The sequence below is a fragment of the Sebastes fasciatus genome, chromosome 8 (assembly GCF_043250625.1).
Source record: "Sebastes fasciatus isolate fSebFas1 chromosome 8, fSebFas1.pri, whole genome shotgun sequence".
Classification (NCBI taxonomy): Eukaryota; Metazoa; Chordata; class Actinopteri; order Perciformes; family Sebastidae; genus Sebastes; species Sebastes fasciatus.
The window spans coordinates 31,142,988-31,163,808 of NC_133802.1; the positions used below are offsets into that span (position 1 = coordinate 31,142,988).

Below are 20,821 nucleotides of genomic sequence, written 5' to 3' on the forward strand. Positions count from 1 at the left end.
TCCGCGCGGAGATCGCGTTTTTGGGACCTTTCCCATCCCCAAAAACTCACCATAAGTGGAATATGCGTCAGAAGTGGCGCGAACTCCAATGTTCTGTAGTGACCCGGCTCGGGTGTCTCCAGGGGGCGAGATAGCGCCCCCTAATGTAGGCAGTTTTCAGAGAAAGTTTCTTCGATCTTCACAAAATTCAAGTATGTCATAACTCACGCCCTCATACCTGGATTAAATATTTTCGAGATTTTTTCGGCAAACAGGAAGTCAGCGATCTTGGACTTCCTGCGTTTTTTTTAAATGTACGAACGCATGTTTGAGGACTTTAGGATGCACAAAAAATTATGAAACTTTACACACACATCCAAACTCATAATTACTTTATTTTAGTGGTGAAATTTTTCTTGGGCGTGGCACGTTGGCTCTCTAGCGCCCCCTTATGTCTTTTAGATATGGAACATACCTTTGGGTACTCGGAAACGCATGAAACTTGGCAATATGATGGACACCTGTGAACTTTATGTAAATATACAGCCATTAGGTTCAGTGGGTTTAGCCGGCTCTCTTGCGCCCCCTAACGCGTGGTAGTCTGTAGTTTGGTCAAAGTTGATCCTATATTCATGAAATTTGGTAGGCATATCCCACTCATTATTTGAAACATATGCCTCATTGGGTTTCATTAGCTCCGCCCTTCAGGAAGTCGGCCATATTGAATTTTGTCGTTTTTCATGTCATTTATGTATTTTATGCATACTTTTACGAACTCCTCCTAGAGACTTCATCGGATTTGCGTGAAATTTGGGTGGTATAACCCTGAATCTACTGTGATGCTAAATTGCGAAGGAAATTTTGATCGCTTGAACGGTGATGTCGTACGTGAATTTTTATGGTTCGCCATGACACAGGAGTCTGTTGTTACTTGACTTTACCTTGTCCCATCTGCCCTAAACTACTCAAGCTGGATAAGAGACCAGGCCTGAAGACATATATGTGCCATTATGAGTGAAAGTCATAGCGCCCCCTACAGGAAACAGGAAGTTGCTGTAAATTGATTATACATTGTCCAATATTCCCCAAATTTGATATGTTTTATAAGGGTGCCGGCCTGAAGACATATACATGGTATTATGCGTGATAGTCATAGCGCCCCCTACAGGAAACAGCAAGTTGTTTTAAATTGACTATACATTGTCCAATCTTCCCCAAATTTTACATATTTTATAAGAGACCCGTCCTGAAGACATATACATGGTATTATGCGTGAAAGTCATAGCGCCCCCTACAGGAAACAGCAAGTTGTTTTAAATTGACTATACATTGTCCAATCTTCCCCAAATTTCACATGTTTTATAAGGGTCCCGGCCTGAAGACATATGCGTGGTATTATGCGTGATAGTCATAGCACCCCCTAAAGGAAAGTTGTTGTAAATTCACTATACATTGTTCAATCTTCCCCAAACTTGACATGTTTTATAAGAGTCAGACTTTCACCGGAATGCACGATAGCGGGTACTCCGACGTGCGCGTTCCCCCGACGTGCCCGCAAGGGCGAGGGCCCGTTCATCGCTGCTTGCAGCTTTAATTATTTTTAATTTTTAAATGACACCTCAGACGTGCGTGTATTCTTTTTCATCAAAAGTGATTTTAGGATAATTTTGAGGTGTTAAAGGCTCATTTTGAGACAGACCGACAAAGGACCGTTTTTCAAAAACAAACTTGGAGCTTTTGCTTTGGGATGTCTAATGGAAGGATGTGTGCCGAGCTTTGAACGTGTTAATTGGTTTGTTGGTTTGCGTTTTTGTTGCTCCTGCCAAGTCTCGGTATATCTGTCTTGACTTGATATTGAAAGACTGAGTCACCGGAGTCACCGCTGTCTGCTTCATCCCATCCCGTGCGCTGCTTGGGAGTGGTTTGATCAAAGAGTGTTTGATATAAAATAAGTCGTTGTGCATTCATGTCATGTTATTGCACTTTTTCAGCTTAAGCGTAAAGAACGTTTTGAAATGGTTATGAAATAACTGCCGTTAGAATCTACGTTCGTTGCGATATGCATCTATTTGTGAAAAAGGTTTTAGAGCCGAAGGTGTGAAACGAGTGGAAAACACAAGCAGACTTTATGAGACAGACTAAGATTAATAACAAGTAGTACATGCTGCCTCAAAAACACATAACAAATGCACAGTCTGGCATGGATCAGCATCCACATCCGTCACACTAGTATAGTTTTGTTGTTATTATTTTAATCAAATCAGGACGAAAGTAAAATACTTGACAGGAATGTCTGTTTTGTTTCAGTGTTGTCATTTTTATTTTTGAGAACTAGTTGGCATCAAACCATCATAATAATAATAATACCTCAATGTATTAGGAATGCAGTTTAAATGTTTTCAGAAATATCAGTCAGTTGTTTATTTGTGAAACCAAACGTCGCCTTTTAGTGTGAATCAGTAAATGGCTGTTTGACTAATTGTCAAAACAGACATTTTTCCACAATAATGGACGGAGAAGAGTGCTCAGCTCAGGAGCTGTACACACATTAGATTGGGTTTGTCATAAAAAATGTGGAGTGCATTTACTGAAAGCCTGTTTGGATTCAAGTGACTAATCACGTTCGCATCTTCATACATGCAAATACACGCATGCAGGGTTACAGCAAGGTCACCACATTAAGATGAATCAAATAGGCTCGAAAGACGGCGGCGCTCCCTCTCTCTCTCTCTCTGATGGTGTTCACAAACTTAAAAAAAAAAGATGGGATTATAATTTTTTTAATTTACAGTCTGTTCTTTGATCCATTTGAAGTGACAGAAATGAAGATATTTTCAATCTGGAATAAACATCACATGGATTTGTCATATCTTGTTATGTACATGACAAGCTACGGACACATATAATGCAGAAGCTGTTCATTGATTAACCTCAGAAAGTCCCCGGCTGCATTATAAGCAGCCTTGTGCAACCTCATTACAGGAGGGGATGTTTTTCATGTCTTGAGACTTGCGTGTGACACGGCGGACAGCACGGCAACTGTGAAGCTTTAAATGGATCCAGTAACCTCATTTAAGAGGGCTTCCCCTCCCCCTGACACTTGTGCCGCTGGCGTGTTAAGATGATAATGAATTTAAAGAACACTTATGACTAATATGTCAGGCTTTTACCCTTTTGAAAGGCGACGGACTCGCTGGAGCCGCAGCTCCGGTCTGTCCTGGGCATCCGTCTCAGTCCCTGCTTTATCCCCCAGTGCGGGTCTGGACGAACGGGATAATGGGATGTCCAATCACGGAAATGTGATTTCCATTGACCGCAGCTTCGTAAGTGAGTCGTAGAAGGGTCTTAACAAATTGGATTTGGCGAATGGATGTGAAAAATACAGGGCCTCTGTATACATGTGTGAGCGTATCTGTGCTGTCTCATCCACACATCATCAAGGCTGGCGGCAGCGCGGTGTTACCTCCTGTAACTGCACTATAATCTACACGGGCACATCGAAGCGGCAATTATTTACCCAATCCTAAAATAATGCCTCATGCTGCAAATTAACTTCAGGTGGCATTACATTAGGAGATACTTTTAGACTTTCAGCTCCACTCCAGGTTTTCAGTGCATAGTTATTAAATATATATGAAGTCACTTTATGTAACATTAAGCTGGCCATACACTGTACCATTTCAGCCTGTTTCTGGCTTGAATTTTGAGCCGAAGGACTCATTTTAGAGTCCGAATTTCAGCTTATCAGGCGTCGTTTGCCTTGCAGTGTACAGGGAGGAACGAGGACCGATTAACTCCTCCCCACCGGCTGTCGGACAGTCGGATGAATTTCTACTTTTTAGACGTTTCAGCAGACAGGATGGCACAGATGATCAAGGCAGCACAAATCTGTCTTGTTAGCATTGTGACCCATACAGACCAAGCCCCTAGGAAGAGCGCCGTTGATCCTAACTTTTGTAGTGGCCAAACGGCGGTACTGCAACTTCCGTGTCCGTCCCGTGATGCCATTGGGCCCAAAAAGACTTTTCCCCATAGACTTACTTTGGGAAAGAGACGTCTGTAACTCAGCGGATAATTTTTTGTGAGGTAAATCAACTCCCCAGTATGAACACTCTAATAGCCTTTATTTAAATCATTAGGTTTTAAAAGTTGTAAAACGCACTAATAGCTGAATCCAGAGTTATTTCCCTTCCTCCGTTCATGTGAATGAGACCCAGGCGGAGGCTGGAGCGCAAGCCGTGACGACGGCATGAGGTTGGGACCCTGTGACCGAGTCATGTGACTGAGCGGACGCTACTGCGCATGTTCCATGTGCCTAAGATCCGGGTACTTTTCCAGGTGGAAGTCGAGCCATTTTGGCTTCTTGCGCCACTGGGCAACTTTCATAGGAATGAACGTGGCCCCGCCTCCAACGCTGTATCCAGTTCTCTTTATACATCCATGGTACAAACCTCTGCTAGCAAACAAACTTTACCTGCCTCGGAGCTCTCAAACAAATCTTTATTGACAGGAGCAGGAGCCGACAGGCCATGTTTTTTTTTTCTATTTTACACGTACAGTGTGAGCACTCATGTCGTGGCTCACGATCAGACCGCACAGTGTGAGCACATAAATCATGAGCAATCTACAAATGATCTACTCGTACAGTAGGAGTAGGAGTTACACAACAACATTTCTAAAATCCTACAGTCTATGCCCAGCTTTAAAGTGTAGACTGTTTGGTTAGTTCATGTGGCTGGTTTTGCATTAAGAGGATTTGCTCATCATTCTCATCCGGGCGTCCTCTCGAGTTCATTATAAACCCCGTCCACCTCCTTTTAACCAGATTATTGTTAATATTCGCCGGCTTTACAGACAATTAGTGTACTTGGTGCTCCACAGCTCTGCGCTCGTCCTGCTGAATAAGCAACAGAGCATCTAGAGACTGAAGTGCTGCCAAATCACGGAGCCAAACTAATAATCACAATGAGGTGTATATAGAAGCTCCTTGGGGTGTCAGTTTCCTGTGAAACAGACATGAACTTAAAGACAAAAACAAAATCTAGTTTTGTTATCACCTTGGTGTATTGCCTTGGTATCAGTGCTGCAGATTGTTTGTATCTGACTTTCGTTAACACTGATTTATGGATTTCATCTCGGGGACTAAATATTTGATACCGGTAACTTCTAATTTTAGTGTCTTACTCAAGGGCAAAACAAAGCCTACCTTAGTGTTTGTTTCAGTTGGCCGTAGATAACAAGGCTTTGATTGAAAAGTGCTGACTGAGAGTCTGGGTAATTACCCGGCAACCACCGTGGATTTTATAAGTTACGCCCGCTGACGTCTGCCTTTCAGCCTTCGCCTTGTAGAAGAAAAAAAATAATCCACCATACCCGCTATTAACGTTCACCAAAACAAACGAAGACAGTGTCTCAGTTTTTCAATCATGCACGAGGCCATTTTCTACTTGATCACTTATAATATGCAAATGCTTCCTTCTGCAAAAGCATAAAACACACCAAGCTGTTTGGTTCAACTCAGTTGGACTGTCAGGTCTTCTCATATAAAGAGCCACGTTGTCCTGTGCTCATCCACTCAGCAGGGAGTAAAGCTGATTGAAACAAGCAACATACTGAATTCAACGTAACCTACTAACATCCCACCTAATTGGTTTTGGGCCTGCATCTGTCTTCTGCAGCAAGGTTATAGTTGTTGGAGTCATTGTGGGCGTAATTTTGATAAACCTGGTTATAGCCGTGAACTGTTGTCTGCTTGATGGTGTTTTTTTTTTACCTCAGTGAAATGTTGAGGCAGTCTGAGCTTTGGTCTTCAGTGAGAGAAAACTGTGCGTGGTGTTAGCCACTCCTACAAAATATTTTCCCATACAACTAAATTGCATTCTAAAATTATGTTTGGAAGGAAACTTATTTTTTCGCAGATTACGTTTGTCTTTTGTGTGTCACAAATACCTGTGTAAATATGCAGACAGACAAAGCGAGTGACGTAGTACAACGAGCGACGGGCAGAGCAGGTGACGTAATATATGGAGCAACCGTGAATACGTTGAATAATAACGGATATAACAAGCAAGAAAGTCCACTACTGGTGGGCGGGAGGGAAGGTGGATGGGCCCAACAGACACTGGACTTTCCCCCAGAAGACTGCTGTTTGTGTCCTGTGTGAAACATTGTCATTTATTGCATTTTCGTTTTGTTTTTAAGTAATTTTAAGCCAAACCATGACGTTTTTTTAACTAAACCTAACTAAGTAGTTTTGTTTTGTGTGAATGAAAATGGGTTCTATGGGTACCCACGAGTCTCCCCTTTACAGACATGCCCACTTTATGATAATCACATGCGGTTTGGGGCAAGTCATAGTCAAGTCAGCACACTGACACACTGACAGCTGTTGTTGCCTGTTGGGCTGCAGTTTGCCATGTTAGGATTTGAGCATATTCTTTATGCTGAATGCAGTACCTGTGAGGGTTTCTGGACAATATCTTTCATTGTTTTGTGTTGTTAATTGATTTACAATAATAAATATATACATACATTTTCCCACTCCCATGTTGATAAGAGTATTAAATACTTGAAAAATCTCCCTTTAAGGTACATTTGGATCAGATAATAAATGTGTGATTAATCACGATTAAATATTTTAATTGATTGACAGCCTTACTCAAAATGTGAGACAGGGTGGCTGATTTGTGAAATTAGAATCAAACAGAAGCTTACATTCATAAACATTTAGAAGAATCTGACTACTTACTATCACAGTGTTTTTGTCCCTTTACAGCCCACCTCTCTAAATGAAAACAGATATTTTCATTTGTTAATGGGGGGTCTGTACTTGATCTGCGCAGTAACCACAGAGAGAGAGAGACACTGATGCAGAGTTAGCTACTGTACGCCTATTGCATTTGACATTTTGTCCTCTGGCTTTATTGAACAACTGTGTCATTGCCTTATGCCAGTAAGAGGTCACGGACAGTGTGAAATTACTGGAAATGGCTCTCCCCTAAAGCACTAATTAGTGAGCTCGGAGGTTTTATAGCTTTCTAGAGGAGCTTTCCGCTTTGAGAATTTTTGGCCTTGTTTACACACGTTTGCCATGGCAACGGAGTCACAGCAATTTAGTAGTTGATTGGGCGTTGGCTAGCAGCGAGACGTTCGTTGTTTTCCCCATAGTGCCGTGTTTTCTATGTTAACTCCCTATCAAAGCTCGGGATCAACAAAAAGATGGTCAGCAGTGTTCCAGCAATTTAGTGTCAAGATTTGGCGTTGGCTTGAAGCGTGAGGTTCATCGTTTCCACATGTCAAGAACACAGTGTTTACTATTCACGTTCTGTCATACAGTGTGTTGAAATCAGCTGATGTTATTAAGAGCTTTGGCCTTTCATACACTATCTACAGTACAACAGTGTGCTCTTTGAAAACTCGAAAGGATTACATCCCACGCTGTCAATACAACAGATAATTTCCTTTTTTAATCCAATCCTGAATTAGAAAAAAAAAGATAATGTGATAAAAACAATAAGAAAAATAAGAATAATAGCTCATAAAGTTTGAGCAAGAGGAGAAATCAACATGAAAACCAGCAGCGTGTGCTCGGCTCAGTGCAGGAGAACTTAAATGCAACATGGCGGACTTACCGTATTCTATTTCCTTTGTACTTTTCGTTGCTCCCTTGGCTGCCTTATCGACCTCATGTCAGCCTGTACAGCAGAAGAACAACAAGGAGAAGTGAAGCCCAAGTGAAGCCAGGCTACTCTCAGTTATTTATGTATCTATTTCTGTATTTATTCATTACCCCCTCCGCTTGCAGGGTGCCCAGTTGCGATTGCCTTTCGATCCAACTGTGAGCGGCATGACAATTGTGTTTCCGTTTGCTCGTAGGAATCAGACAAAACATAAAATGTATACGGGAAAAAGATCCATATTACTGCTTTAAGGTGTACGTGCCTACAGCATAGGTATTTCCTAAATAAAAGACTTTCACTATATTTTTTTTCCCCCGGCGGAGCATCAGAGAAACTTTACTCATTCCTTCTTTTTCTCAGCATTTTGCCTCAAGTCCATATCTGACTATGCTGCGGTTGTTGAATATTACATATTGCCTGGTGCTATTTGAATGTTGCTGTGGGGGCCAACTGTGCAGGTTGGAAGAGGCCGTGTGTTCGGGCTGTTGTCTGGAGAGCGGAGGAGGGTACACAGCAAACCTGCGAGCACCAGATGTTGCACAGCGCTTGCGACCTGTCTCCCTCTCTCTTCTCTGTCTCTCTCCCTCTCTTTCTCTCTCTCCAACCTTCACATCCCTGCTGTCTGTCTGTCAGCACTTTCCCAGTGGTGGTGTGAGACATGGCGTCAGGGTGCCTGGGCTGCCAGCTTCTGCCAGCTCACACTGTGACCTCCAGCCCCGCCACCTCAGCTCGGCGTGCCAAAGCCACAGCAGGCCACTACTGGGCATTTATACTGAGGCGACAGCCTTTGCCAGGAGAAGAGTTTTTTTTCATGTTGTTTGGACCATTTTGAATAGTAACGCCTACTGTAATGGTAGAAGGGATCACAACCTTTTCTTAACAAAAGAAAGAGCCCTAACATGTGACCTGGCAGACATCAGTTTTTACTGGAATATTTTTTATTTTGTTTTATGGAGATGCATGATACAGCAACACATGCTTTAATTCACATTACTGTGAAAATGTAGAAAAATAATTCACAACATATTGTAATATTGAGTTGCAGGGACTATGAGTGATAAGTGTATTTTAAATAATAATAATACATTTTATTTATATAGCGCTTCTCAAGAAACTCAAAGACACTTTACACAGTTAAAAAGATCATAAATAAGAACATCGTAAAATATAAAACACAACATTAATCACACATTAAAAGCAGTAAATGCAGAGACTAGACCGGTGGTTTTGGGTCCGGGGACCCCCAGGCGTCCTTGATGGGGTCCCAGCAAAAAAAATTAATCATTTATTTTCTCTATAATTCCATATATAAGTAACATAATTTAACAGTATTTTGGTCATGGGTTTCATACACTTTCTGTAATAAAATATCTAAAAGCAAAAAAAAAATCAGATGGGGACCCTGGAAACAAAATCTTATCAAATAGGAGTCTGTTGGTCTAATTCATGTCAGTTTAGGGGTCCTTGATGTGAACCCCTGAACTAGACTACACTGAAATGTGTCTGGACAACCTGATATCACGCCAAAGAGTGTAATAGACCCGCCTGTCCACCAGAGGATAGCGTGTCAGTGTCACGCTTTGCCTCGCCAAGGAGTGAATATTACACGTGTGTATGAAGGTGCGGTACCAGCAGGGGGGCAACAAAACCACTCACTTAGGTTTAGGCAGCAAAAACACTTAGTTAGGTTTAGGAAATACTAAGTATAATACGTATAGAAACAATGTAACGTAGGTACAGAAAACACGTCGCTAACGGAACTTGCAAAACTGGTTGAAAGTCCTGTGTTTGTTGGACCCATCCACCCTTCCTCCCGCCTGCTACAAGCGTACTTTCTCCCTTTTTATTCTACGTCACTAGCTCTCGGCGTAGCATTTTTACGCCGATGTATTTACATATCCGTCAGAAAAGACTACATAGCGTGAAAAATGACACACCAAATGCAAGTACAGTGTTCTTATTAGACGCCTTTTCTTGCGACCGGGCTGGTCTGAAATGCATCGGGTATCAAACAATTTCAAGCATGCTTTGTCTGATTTCCCCCCCCCTATTCTTTGATCTGATATTTCCTGACCAAAGCAGTAAGAAATTCTAACTTTAGACAATATATTCACTTTGATCAAACTTAATTTACCACAGATAAAAAAAGGGCTTAAAACATATTTATATTCCCCAAACTCAGGAAGGGAAAAAAAGTATTGTTTTGGTATCATATTGTCACCAATATCAAAACTTTTAAACTGACAGCCAGTAGAAATGAGATTAGTTATACAGACTTTGTGGTATCATCCCAGTAATGTTGGATACCAGTAGTATCCGTGACAGACGTTGAGTATTACCACATAATATTAGTCTTCTCAGCGTCTGGGTCAGTGTGTCTGTCCTGTGGCCGGAGATGAGCGGTGCGGTATTGACCAGTTTAGGGATGAGCTGAGGATGAGATGATTGTCTCCGGCGTGCACCTGGGTGATAAGAAGGCAGCTCATGTCCTTCTTTGCTATCAGGCCCAACAGCCCCAATATAACCCCCCACCACCCCACCCCCTCCATCCTCTACGAGGCCCCCGTCCTTCCCAGCTAACCCCAGCCTTAGGAGCTCCTTAGGGAGCGCTGACTCAGGTGACTGGGTTTTAAACACCACCCCCACCTCCCCCTTCTTCATCTTCCAGGGCTTGAGTATGACCTTGCCTCCACCCAGAGAAAGAGAGCGGGGGGAGGGCAGAGGTGGGTGGGGATAGGGCTAGGCCCTCATTAGCCCAAGCCGAGGCGGGACAGCTCAGGAAAAGTGCGCTAATTACCCCACTAACAATGTCCTTGCCGTTCATGGCTTAGAGCGGCCACTTCGCCACGGGATAATAACCCCCATCACCTCTCTGAGAAGTTCAGGATGGCATTATCATGATCACTTTAAATGATGGACACAGGGTGGTGTTATAACGCAGCTAGCTGGTAGGATGGATTTGGCTGCAGTTTCCTCACAGTGGAGCGTGTAACTGCATTGTGTGTGATGTGCAGATACATTATTATAACTTTAAGCACAATAAAAAAAAAAACCTCCATCTCATTTTCTTTTTGAAGTAAACCATTCGGCTCTTAGACACAGATAGCTACTAATTTTAGCAAGTTGCACTCTAAAAAAAGAAGTCTATCATTAGTCTAAAAAGTTTTGCAGTCACAGTCCAATCAAGCGTCTGGTTGCTCAGCGACCGGCCGCGACTGTTTTGTCTGAGACCTGTTCCCTGAGTCATCGCCTCTCTGTGACTGTGAGAGGTGACTGGCGGAGCCGCCGCGGCCAGCATTAGGCCCCTCCACGCTTTCCTTCATCTTTCCTGTTAGCGTGTGGAAAACAGCTTGGCGACCGGCAGCCTGACATTACAGCGGGGGCCTGTAATCATGGGGACTGTAAAAACCCAAATCCAGCAGCCGCAAACAGTGTGGCCTCGTCATAGCGGTGGCAGCTAAGAACCATTCACCGCTTCTGTCCCATAAACTTGGGGCTTGCTGTGTCATACCAGACCCCCTTCGTTGATGATTCTGCTTTCAATAAAGTTGCCAGTTTAAGCCCATAAATGAGATTCCCCGCTGACACGAGAGGATGCTGATACCATCAGAACTGACATGTCTTTAGGCTTATTTTGTGGACAAAAAACATAATGTGCGTGAAGTTTCCTAATTATCTGGGCTTTGGGACGCTCTTCCATGTCGCATATGTCAAACGGTAAATGATATTTAGACCGTAACCTAAAACATATTTAACCTCTCCCACCACGCAAGCTATTTGCCATTACACTGTGACTGCACTGCTGCACGGCTCCCCTCAAACTCTAAGCACCTATTTCCCATCATTATGCCATTTTAATGCGATCAGGATGGTAATCAGATTGCAGATGAAATACCTCCATGACACAGTTGTTTGGGTCCACCGGTGTGGGGAGGTTAGAAAGGCGGCCAGGAAGGGCAGAGTGGCTCCAACTAGATCCGGGCCTAATCTGTAAACCCTCCTCCTGCTCCTCCTTTGGGCGCTGAAGGGCAGGACAGGGTGTTTGAGAGACTCTCGTGGACAGTTTCGTTGTGAAGGACCTCCTGTTGAAGTGTAGGCATGACAATAGAAAAGAAGACGCCCAGTATCATATAACACAGATTCATTGTGTTTAGATATTACGTTCCTAATGAGTAAGTAAGACCTGTTCAAGGCTTTGTTTTGTCTTTTAACATTATTCAATTGCCACATTTCTCTAAAAACAGCAGTCGGCGGCCCGAGTTTAAAAAAGAGCCATAATCAGGTTTTAAGCTGCTAAAGTACTTATGAGTTGTGAATATGTTCGTTAATACATCTTAGTGTGGAAGATGAGTAGGGATGAGACCCAAAAGTGCTGGATGCGGTAGTCTGTCAGAGTGCATTACACACCTCAGAGCTAAGAGGCGGTTGACAGGACAGCCACTTGTAGCTGCTGAGTCTGCGTGGAGGTATGCATTTTAGAGAGTTTAGACAGTGCTGTCTGGATGGGGGATTTCTGTGGTAAGTAACGGTAATGGTATGAATTTATGCCGCCTTATCGCGCGCCGGTTTGGATTGTGGAATTAAGTTTGTTTGGGGCTGCTTTTTAAATATGTTTATCCTCTTTCCTCTGTGTGTGTGTGTGTGTGTGTTGCAGTCGTGACAGTGACCTCTCTACAATCATCTCCAACCTGCACCACACCAGACAGCACGGCATGCCCGAGGGCCAGTCAGCCTCTGACCACAGCAGCAGTACTGGACACACAGGTAGGACCCCCAGTGATGCTTGCATGTGTTTAAAGCTCTTCTTTCTTTATATTTCCTTTTTCATCCAAGCCTGATGATATATCCCCCCTTTACATCTCCTGTAACATATGTAAGCGTTCCATTACCTCTTTAATTTACCCTAATTTGTGCGATTTGGGGGGGAATTTAACATAAGCTTATTACTCATTCCTGAAGGTCGCTCTCAAGTTGATTACTTAATGTTCTTCCCACATTCTCTGCCACACTCCAGGATTTTTTTTTTTGTTAAACCCCCTGTTTTAAATTACTTCTGAATAAATAGCTTTGTTTGCCATTAATCCAGTTTCATGTGAGCAGAGGAACCATGGTGTGCATGTGCTAAGCGCTTTTTCCTTGCAGCTTACAGACAGAACGCAGACAGCATTTAATCACAGCTATTTGTCAAGTAGCTTGTATGAGGACATTGTGCCGCCATCGAAGACATATGTGTGTTTAAAACAGCCTCTGTGGATATCACTATTCAGCGATCAGCCTACTGTGGTGTTGACACGATACTAGAATTTCTAACTTTGATACAATAACTTAACCACGGGGAAAATTTGATACAACATTGAGGGCATACAATTTTAGATATTTATTAAAACATGAATAACAGTGTGTGTGTGTGAACTCGCTGTCGGAGAGAAGAGAGAGCAGAAAATGAGTATTGAAACCGTTTCAAATATTCAGTATTGATACTTTTTGACAACGCTAACCTACTGTACTGGATGTTTCTGCCACACTGGGTTAGTCGACATGACATGTGTCGTGTACTGTATCCCAACAAAGTCTGATTGAAGGCAACAATGCTTCACACGGAAACCCAAACACATTATCATATTATTGCATATTTAAAATTTTATGAAACAGCTTTGAACTGATATATGAGTCATACTTAGGAACTGAGTTTTGTGGACGACTATGAACTTTGTCTTGACGCTGATGTTGATTTTACAGTATATTTAAATGTTGTAGGTTCTTGTGTTATTATTTTTTCCACATCAAAATGTTTTTTCAGGATGTCTTTTCTCAACGCTCTCCCCTCGGAAGTCAGTTTAGTATGACTTATAGTAACTATTATCAATGTAAACTAGGGCTGCATGATTATGGCCAAAATGATAATCCCGATTATTTTGATGAATATTGAGATCACGATTATATATCACCATTATTCATTGATTTTAGGGGATTTGTGTTACATTCCTGTGCAAATCTTTGCATCAAAATAAAGATTGATCCTTATTCACGGTGCATCTAGAAGCAAAATAATATTGTACCATAACCTTTTATCCAAAATAAAATCTAGAGCACTGAACTTTCATGTTGTGCTACTACGTTCCTGCTAATTAGCAAATTGTTGCATCAAAATAAGACTTAAAATAAAGTTCTTCAGCTGAATTCAGTGCATTTTCATTTCGCAGAGTTTTTTTATGAGTCGAGCACGCATTTTAAACGTCAATATCGCAGTCAATCAAGTTCATTCAATTGTGGTAAGCCAAAATCGTGATCACAATTAACATTAGATTAATTGTGCAGCCCTAATGTAAACTATAATAGTTTAGAGTTTTTCCTAATATCTGTGGACTTTTGCAGACAGGAAAAATGTATGTAATACTGATATTGAAAAAAGAATAAAACCAATACATTAACCCTTAATTAACAAATGGGTTTTAATCAGTGAAGACCATACCCTTGCTCCAACGTTGCCCCAGGTTTGACCCTGTCCCTTCTTATAACATTAGCCAGAGGCACAGCGAGTGCCATAATCAGTCCAGACCCAACACCTCCATACCGTCTCTCTGTGTGCTCATCTCCTCTGTCTGCCAGATTAATTGTCCATACGGTGCCTGTGATATTAGGCGGGGCGGGTGGAAGGTGGAGGGTGGAGGGTATTAGGCTGCTCAACAACCAGCCCAGCCAGTGTCTTAAACCCCCGGTTTGGGACGGATTTCCACCCAAATACCGGCCTAATCAGCCGCTAAACTTAATGGAGAAATCAGAGCCCTGAGTAGTTATCTTAATGGAGGAAGACACAAGGGGATAGAGGTGGGAGGGTGGGGGGTTGATGGAGGAAGGGGGGTAAGCGCAGTGTGGGCTACGCCAGGGGGGGGGGGGGGTCCAAGACCCTAAAATCTGTCCGTTTGAGCATTAAAGGGAGATTTAACAGGCTGCCTAAGCGGCTCGCTCCATGTCTGTAAACAAGTCCAATCCGATCAGCCACTGGCTCTAATTCTGTCTGCCAGTGAAATTAGACGCACACACGTTCACAAACACACAATCGCACACAAATAACACGCAGTTATACAGATGCGTGCCCACGCAAAACAAAAATCAACACAGGTTCAAATTTGCGCCCCAAATACGTAGGTGGGTGTAGTGGGTGTAATGCGTATGGAGTTTTAGGAGCAGTGGATTATTTGACTGTGAGATAGATGAGGCGGTGAACGCAGCTCGCCGTCTACGATATTGTGTTTACTCCGTTCTGTCAGTCAACTCACGCGTTTGACTTTATCCTCCAAAAGTCATTCGACGAGCTGCGGAAGGAGAGAATCTGAGAGACAGGAGAGAAATGAAGGATAACGTAGAGGAGCAACAGAGATGCAGTGATGGAAGAAACAGAGAGACGGAGGAAAGAGAGATGAATGAGTGCGGTGGTGGTATCAGGGGAGGGCAGGCGGCAGCTATGGCGGCGGGCGGCTCCGTGTGCGTGTGTGTGTGTGTGCGTGCGTGTGTGTGTGCGTGCGTGTGTGTGTGTGTGTGTGTGTGTGTGTGTGTGTGTGGGGGGGTCAGGAGGAAAGGGAAGCAGGCTTGCCGGGTCGTCTCTGCGCCGGAGTGGGCCGTTAATTAAATCTGAGGGACAGACAGGAGGGCTGCCTCCCTCCTTCTCTTCTCCATCCCTCCCTCCCTCCCCAGCCGCTGGCTATTCAGAGGCTCTGTGAGAGGTGGAGGGGGAGGGAGGAGGGAGGAGGGAGAGCAGGGGCGCCGACGCTGAGAGTCTGGCTGCCTGTGGAGACTGTAAACCGTGGCTCTGCGGTCAGACCGGAGACTCAAACAGGCAGATAAGGTGTTTTTGGACCGCCACTCTCTCTCTCTCTCTCTTTCCTCCGCTCCCTGCACTCAGACTCCCAGAGGCAGTTACAGCCTGCCGGTGTGTGTGTGTGTGTGTGTGTGTGTGCGTGTATGTGTGTGTGTGTGTGTGGTTGGGGGTTGTAGCAGCGGTTTAGGGCTCGAGCACATTTTTGTGTGCGTGCACCTTTCCGTGTGTGGTTTTAAATGCCTGGTTTTAGATGTTTGCTTGCGTGTGAATCTGCAGCCCAGCGTGTTTGTGCAAGACTTTTTATTTTTTTTCCCCAAACTGATTGTGAGTGCGGATTGCTTTTAAAGTATTACACGATTAGCATAGAAAGGCAGTTCTAAACAAAAGTAAACACTCCAGGATTTCTGATATTTGCTCTGTCGTACGGAAGCAAAAAAGGGAAATGCGGGTTGTAAATATTTTAAGACATCGCACTGCTTAATAGGAATGTAATTGTACTGCCATAACAGAATGGCTTCTCAGGGTTATTGTTCATAAAGACGTGCTAATGCTTGGGATGGCGAGGGATAAAATTCACAGATGCCCAAATAGATCGCTGAGTGAAGAGTGAAAATACTTCTTCCTTCCTTCCAGAGCACTTAAAGGGAATCAAACTGAAGTTTAAATAAATAAAAGTCCTGTGTGTTTTTTTGTGTTTATTAGGGGTCGGAAAATTAATATACTTTCTTCATTTGAGTCTATGTGGAGATAACGTGACGTCGTAACGTAACGTAACGAAGCGAGCCGAAACAAGAAAGCAGAAAATGGCGGAGGGTCTGCGTGGATACGACCTGCACACTCACATGTTAAATCCAATGTGGTAAAAACGGCACATCCAGTAAAGTATGGAAACACTTTGGGTTTCACACATTGCAGGAAAAGCAGAGCTAGACATCACGGCTGAAGCTGCATGCTAACTCTGTCACGGACAGGAAACGTTATCGTATCGCGGTAAAGTGCGGTCAAGCCGGTTGTCACCCTCATCTCCGTGGTAAGATTGTCCGACGCTACAACTGTAGAGCACCCATATACTGACATTTATATTAAATACATTCAAACGACCCCGATGGAGCTGACCATGGATGTATAAAGAGAACGGAGCTGACGGGAGAGCTAGAGACGGCCTTGGAGAAGTTAGCGGAAGTATACACGTGTGACTACGTCCGGTTTTCAAAATAATGTGTTAACAAAGGGAACTGTATATACAAAATACATCTATAGAAATAAGATTGATTGGATTATAATCACCAGAATTATAAAACATCACATATCCCTTATAAATTGAAAATAAAATACCATTAATTTGTGAGGGAAATATCTTTATCCTTTGATTTTTGGGTTGCTGGAAAGAAATTAATAAATAATGACTGATATATTTGACTTCAGGACATCTCTGACTATATACATGCTGAAAATCAAACATCTTTACTTTATTAATTTAGATATTTTCCAAAGTAAAAGTCCCTAGAAGTGTATTATTCAACTTTTTCCCCATGGTCTAGTGTTAAAAAAGTAAAAAAAAATCGCAATAAATCGTAATATAGAATAGCAATACTTAAAAATCGCAATACATATTGCATCGGCACCCAAGTATCGTGATAGTATTGAATCGGGAGATAGGTATATCGTCCCAGCCCTGGTAATTATCATGTCTGTGGCATCTTCAGTGCTCATGGGTGTTTTGTTTTTTTTGCATTTCATTTCACATTTATCCGCTGTACTGTGACTCATTGTGAAAATGTTGTTACTTTCGTTTGAGGTAGAAATTCAACATAATTATTTAATGACTGCCTTTAAAACTTTAATAGCCTTTAATAACCTGTGACTTGAGCATTGATTTGACAAGAATATTAATATTCTGGCTTGAACAGTTGCCTAGCAAAAAGCTGCTGTATGCAGAAGAAGACAAATGAACACTGTGTGACAGACACGGAGAGATTAGACAAAGAAAGCAGCACATGTAAGAGTGGCGGAAAGCACCAGGTGATTAAATATGTGTTATTATTTAGAATTTCCTTAACTGGAAAGATTTCGTTGTGAGGTGTAAGTTACACTCAGATCAGAAACAACTTTTTTTATATTTAACTGAGAGGTTTATTTTCTCTCCATCGACGTTCTCTCCATAGTGATTGGCTTGACAAACTCAAAAGTGACTTGTGCTGTACGGATCTTTTATCAGAGAATAATTTAATCCCATTATGATTTAGACAAAGTAATTAGTAATTTACGACTTCTTCCAGGACTTATTGTAAACAAACCACTGTTACTGCTGCTGGAAACATCACCTCTTCTCGACAGAGGGCCTTTAGAGCAACAAAAATAAAAGCTTGCTTTTTTATTTCGGCTCACTGCGGTTTGTTTTGGTTGACGGATACGGAGCGGATATGACGTCACGTTACTCAGACTACAACAATAAAAGCGGTAACTTCCTTCTACCTCCACATAGACTCAAATGAAGCAAATATATTGATTTTGGCATTTAAAAATCAATATAAAAAAAAAAGCGATACATAGGTGAATTGATTTTTTTCCCCCGCCCCTAATAAATAGCCTGTAGGTTTAGTTTTTATTGTGTTACATAACTATACCGCGTTGCAAAGGGGACATTTATTTGTGACAATGTCACAGATTCTCACTTTAAGGTCAGCCGTATTTTAGTCAGTTGACTAAGCGTACCAATCTTCCTCCATGATTTCCTTCTTCTTCTTCTCTCTCCACCTCTCTTAATTCCTCTCTTCCTGTTGAAAAGACACAGAAGATGACAAACAGCGGAGCAGTGTTAACTGTGTTTGTACATTTGCACGTGCTGGAGGTGGCGCATCCTCTCCTCAGCGTGAGCAGAAGCGCCTCTCTCCCCATCTCCATCACCCGCCGCCGTTCCTCCCCCATCCTCCCCTCCCTCTCCCCGCTGCATCGGCCTGTAAGCCAATCAATGGCAGGGCTTTCAGGGCCGGCGGAGGCCCCGGCGCACGGAGGGGGGATCAATAAGTTATTAGCACCATTCTGTCAGCTGTAATGTGGAGATTGATCGGGGGCTGCGGCTGGCGGCCCACCCCACGTCCCCGCCTGTCACTCCCCCCCCACACCCTTCTCTCCGCACAGCCCCCCCCTTCCCCGGCCTGATAAAGATGACAGATTAACGGAGTAAGAGAGGAATTAAGGAGTCTGGCTGTCTGAGCTGTCACCACGCTCCATGGGATGGAGAGTGGAGAGGAAGAGGACTAAAGTTTGAGGGAGGAGAGGAAATCAGAGAGTAAGAAAGAAAGAGGAATGCCTGCTTGATGGTTCGCCCTGGTGGTGTCACATGAAAGAGAAGGGGTTTAGGTCCTGCTGTTTCCTTTTTCCTCTATCTGTCCCTCTGTTTTCATCCCTCTTTTCTCTCAGCGGGAGGAACGGCAGATAAGGACGAGGTTAACCAGCAAAGAGGAGCTGAGGCATATTGGGTGGTCGGAAAAAAAGTCAGCCTGTATTTGTTGACCAGAAATGGCAAAAACAAGGCGCTATATCATAGCAGCCAATGCTATTTGCACTTAAAGCTTCAGTAGGCAGAACGTTTTGGGCATCATTGGGCGCATAATAACCTTTCAGCATATTGTAAACTTACAAACTTCTGCACCTCCTCATGGCTCTGTTTTCAGGCTTTAAAAAATCTAGTCCGTGACAGGAGAATTTGACCAATCACAGGTCATTTCAGAGAGAGAGAGCGTTTATTATCGTTCCTCTTGGCTGTGCTCCGGCTGGTGGGCAGTGCTCGGTATTTCCTCAGCTGATCTCAACATGGCTGTCGGGTCACAAACTTTCTCATTTTACAGCTAAACAGTACGCTACAAGATGTTTCTGAAAATATTTGAGGAGAGAAATCGGCATTACAGTAACAGAATATTGATTTGTATTTGATCAGCGCTGCCTAGTTTGACCGTTTTACCAGAGATCGCGAGTGATTGACAGCTGCTCAGAGATTGGTTTTTTTCCTCCGGTCTGTGAAATCTTGCAGATGCCATTAGGAGCACCGGAGGACACCAGAGGAACATGTTCTTTTTTACCTGTCTCATGCACTACTGTCAGGATATAGTGAGCATTTTATACAAATATATATATATTTTTTTATCATAGTTGCTCCATTTCTACCCACTGCTGCTTTAATTATTGCACTCTTTTGACAGTTAAAGTCACCAGTCAACTACTGACTCCATAACCACTAATTCCTCAGCAATATTAACAAGCAGGTGGTAGGGAAATGCCCGGGGTAGCAAACGTGACTGTAAGCAGCAGCAGCAGCGTTAGTGGGAGTAAAAGGGTTAGCATAGACGCTAGCGGAGCTCAGGGTTTCGGCATTAAAAGGGAGTGCCGGTGCTCTAAGAAGCCCCATTTAATTGGCTTTAAAAGCTTTCCGCCCTCAAATCTCTGGCCCTCGGGCACTCGCTCAGGAGACGCAGTGTCTTGAGTGAGGTCGGCTCAAGAGACGACTCAAGTGTGTGCGTTTGATCATGAGAGGCTCTGTGTGTGTGTGTGTGTGTGTGTGTGTGTGTTTGGTAGAAGAGGGGGTTTTAACTAATGGGGGTTCTCTGTCTCTTTGTTAATATTCCAGTAATAAGATAGATGGAGACCTTTTTTGTGTTTTTTTTTTGTACTGAACATGATTTGAAAATGAGAAGAAAAACATCATAAAGGGGACGACAGAAAAAGTAGAAATTATGAAAGACATTCAGTATTGCAGTTGTCCATTAGCACCCCCTCCTCCCCACGCTGTGTCCCCTTAGGATGGTACTGTATAGGGAGTGGATCTCCTCGGGACCTGAGAGGCAACATCAAACACCGGATCATTAGTGAACCTCACTCTCTCTCCCTTTCTTGTTTGCTCGCTCGCCCTCTCATCAACACCAGGGCTCCCTTCAGACGGCCAACAAAATCCTCTGAGTCCTGTCTAAACGTCCGTCCGTCTCTTTCCCCCTCCCCGTCTATCTGTGTCTTGTTAGAGAAGAAAGAGCATAAGTTTGGGTGATAGGTTAAGGGTTAAAGGTCAGACTCCACTCCAGCTTCACTTGATGACTGTCTGCCCGTTGCTAAGGTAACAATAATATCAGGAGTGGACAGAAAGTGTTGTTTGCTTGGGTATTGCTGCGAAAATCACCTCTTTTTATTTTTTTTTAACCCCCCTATTTTCATTGTTTCTCCGCACTGTTTACACATGCTGTGCAAATGATGAAAAATGGCTTTGTTGAAAAAGAGAGACGGAGAGAGAACCGTTCTCCTTGAAGGAGGAGGGGGAAAAAAAACGCTCCCCATCCTTAAAAATACGCACCGA

The 20,821-nt window shown here is 43.2% G+C and overlaps 1 protein-coding gene across 7 annotated transcripts in view; it reads left to right on the forward strand.

The window, feature by feature from the left end:
* Positions 1-20,821, forward strand: part of samd11 (sterile alpha motif domain containing 11) — a 130,380-nt gene that overhangs the window by 79,787 nt on the left and 29,772 nt on the right. For all 7 annotated transcript variants that reach the window (XM_074645012.1, XM_074645011.1, XM_074645009.1 and 4 more), the window contains one exon: positions 12,313-12,422. In XM_074645012.1, coding sequence (XP_074501113.1) covers positions 12,313-12,422 — 110 coding nt within the window. The remainder of the gene's footprint in view (positions 1-12,312; positions 12,423-20,821) is intronic.